Source organism: Poecilia latipinna, unplaced genomic scaffold (assembly GCF_001443285.1).
Source record: "Poecilia latipinna isolate Pla-1442-1.1 unplaced genomic scaffold, P_latipinna-1.0 Scaffold133, whole genome shotgun sequence".
NCBI lineage: Eukaryota > Metazoa > Chordata > Actinopteri > Cyprinodontiformes > Poeciliidae > Poecilia > Poecilia latipinna.
Genome location: NW_015112749.1, coordinates 314,877 through 317,970, shown reverse-complemented (window position 1 = coordinate 317,970; position 3,094 = coordinate 314,877). Strand labels below are relative to the sequence as shown.

The 3,094-nt window shown below is 38.8% G+C and overlaps 1 protein-coding gene across 9 annotated transcripts in view; it reads left to right on the top strand.

Moving 5' to 3' along the window:
• Positions 1–3,094, top strand: part of wnk2 (WNK lysine deficient protein kinase 2) — a 36,842-nt gene that overhangs the window by 8,021 nt on the left and 25,727 nt on the right. For all 9 annotated transcript variants that reach the window (XM_015028716.1, XM_015028717.1, XM_015028714.1 and 6 more), the window contains one exon: positions 2,658–2,830. In XM_015028716.1, coding sequence (XP_014884202.1) covers positions 2,658–2,830 — 173 coding nt within the window. The remainder of the gene's footprint in view (positions 1–2,657; positions 2,831–3,094) is intronic.

Genomic DNA, 3,094 nt, shown 5'->3' with positions numbered 1-3,094 from the left:
TAATGGGTTATACATCAGGGAAAGGCGCATGAACAGGTCCCGGGCTGTGGAAAAGAAAATACCGGCTCCTTTTTTTTTTTTTTTTTTTTTTTTTTTTTTTTAATCCATTAAGTGCAATTGTCTGTGCAAAGTCCTCCCCCATCTTCTTGCTTTTGCAGAAGGTTCACTGCATCAGGCCTCGGGGAATAATTACCAAAAATGGAAGGCCTACTCAATCAGTTTCAGACTGCCTCTGGAATTAAATCTCTACTACATTGTGCTTATCTCACGTTTTCTACTGGTCTAGTTTCCAGGGAGGGCAGAATCCTGGCAGGCTGATAATCAACCAGAGATGAAACTTAGATTAGACCATTATGAGAAAAGTCTAGATGTTCTATGTATCACTCCCTTGTATCCCATACTAAAATTGTTGCTTCATTCTCTTTAAAAAAATTGTCTTGGAGCTTTGTGCATTCTGAAATCCTTCTTAGAGAGTAAATATAAGATGTCTGCACAGTTTTTCAGAATTTACAATATTCCAAAAAACATGGACCCATTTTCGGCATGTATGTTTACATAATGCCCAGCCATCCATATCATAGAGGTGTATGTGGAGAGTGTATGAGCTGTGTGTCTGATCAGGTTCTTAGGGGAGATCTAGCGATGATTCAACCATCCTGTCCCTGGAGACGAGGCTGTGCCCTTTAGAGCATCTATGCCTTTGAAGCTTTTCTTTTACTGTGTGTACGTTTACCGAAGCTCTGAAAGTGAGTCAGCATTAATCACAAATTTATAAAGATTTGTGAATCAAAACCAAAGGAGAGAAAAAGCAACACAGGCAGCTTCTCTTGACATTCATTTGCTCAACAACTGTCGAACATTTGCAGAGGAAGTCATTTGAGCAAAATGATCAGATCAGTTTGTAAAATGCAACATTATGGCTGAGTTAAGATCTTCATCTTCATCTCGCACCCGGTTATTTGTTTTAAACACTTAAAACACTTGTTTAAACCCCCCCTCAGTATGGACACAAAGATATATTTGGAGAGATTCTTGCTGATGCAGCACTCTGCGCCAACACACAGATGAGATAAGACTGAGTTCGGCTAAGGGTAGCAGCAAATATGGAGAACGTGACGCAGAGAGATAGTTTTTCAATACATGTGCACATTTGGCTCTCATGTTTTACGTTTAAATATAAGTTTCTGTACTATATTTCCTGCAAAACGATCATTATGTACATGATGTCACACGGAGACCTTCTCCCTGTAAAGCATCTTTACTAAATTGTTTGCAAACTTCCTAAAAAGAAACAATAGGGACATAAGGACAACACAGGCTCTTCAGTGAGAACTTGAGTCACAAAGGAAGCTTCAGAAGCTGCATAATGCAAGATGCATTAGGTCACAGTGGGAGCTGAGTGAAATCCGATTCCTACGTGTCAGTCAATAACTTACTGAGCACCCCACTCATTTGAAACGGGAACTGCAACCTATTTCTTCCAGTTATATTGTCCCTCTTGCAAGAGTAGCAGCGGAAATCCAGAAGACGCCTAGAAATTTGTGGCCGCTGTAGCTGCTGCACTGCTGACTGGAGAGAAAAACGCGATGCAGAAGATGTTTGCTGTCAGCTCTTTTACTATTTATACAACAGTTCAGGGAAGGCAGGGGTCAAAAATATTGATCCAGTCTAAACAGATTCAATCAGACGCACAGTACACAGAAAATTAAAGTTTTAACATCTTTGAAGGTGGATGCACTCACTGCATCAAAGCCACGAGTTTGTGTTGACGCCTTTGTGGTTATGAAGAAATCTCTCGCGTATTAGCCTCGACAGACGTGACTTTGTCTGTTTTACCGCTTCAGACAAAACAATGAGGCTTTTACTCATCCGTCCTCTGATTACGTGTTGATCCCACTTGTGGGTTTTTGAGATGTTTGGGATTTGTATGTTTTATAAACAGTGCTGAAAAAGAGAGTAAATGGGTCAGACCCCCATGTTCAGCCACATCAAAAATGCCAAAGCTGTGTTCACTCCAAACACGAGCCTCAGACAATCCTAAGGGAGCCCCAGTCAAGCTCACTCCTTCAGTCAGGATGAAAGTTGTTATGGTACTTTTGTTAAATCGGTCCAACAAAGTGAAAAGCTAACGTAGAGTATAATGGAAAAGTTGCAGTGTTGTGTCTGATGTTTCTCATCTGTCCCGCCTCTATAAAGCTGGTCAGCAGAGGGACACATAAAAAGCTCTAAATTGTCCAAGTGGACATCTAGGCTGACTTTGGACTTGATACAACACAGGCAGACAGGGCCAGATTTACAGGGATGTTTTGGTTTTGGTGTCCTCGTAGTACAGAAAAAATATTTTACTAATGCAAATTAGAATCCTGTACATAAGCAGAATTGATGCATGACAGGTTTATTGCAACCGCTGATCAGTAACTTCATGTTGTTCCCAAATACAGTATATCTTGAGTATTGTTTTATTTATAAAAATCCCAAAATATTAATACAGTTCACCTGATATGGGCCTTTGAGTTTGATATAAAGTACAATGCAAAACATGTGTTCATTAAAAAAAAGAAGAAAAAAGAAAGAAAAGTCTTCTATTTATGGATTAGTGTGAGTGAGACTTTTAGAAAAATGACATCAATTCACAGGTTTTCTTTCCTTTTCCCCAGGAAAGAAAACTATCCAAAGCGGAGAGGCAGAGGTTCAAAGAGGAGGCAGAGATGCTGAAGGCCCTGCAGCACCCCAACATCGTGCGATTTTATGACTTCTGGGAGTCACCAGTAAAAGGGAAGAAGTGCATCGTCCTTGTGACAGAGCTAATGACATCGGGCACGCTGAAAACGTAAGAATCTGTGACAACAATTAATCAGTGTCTTTTGAGACCTCATGTTTAAATGTGCATTACATGAGTGCACATACAGCAAAGGTGATCTATACTTTTCATCCGTGTGTTTAGGCAGCTAAACAACTTTACAAATTAAAGAAGTATTAGTCGTATTCAGACCACCTCAAAAAAAAAAAAAAAAATATATATATATATATAAAAAAAAAAAATATAAATATATAATTATATATTTATATTTATATAAATATATAATATTATTTT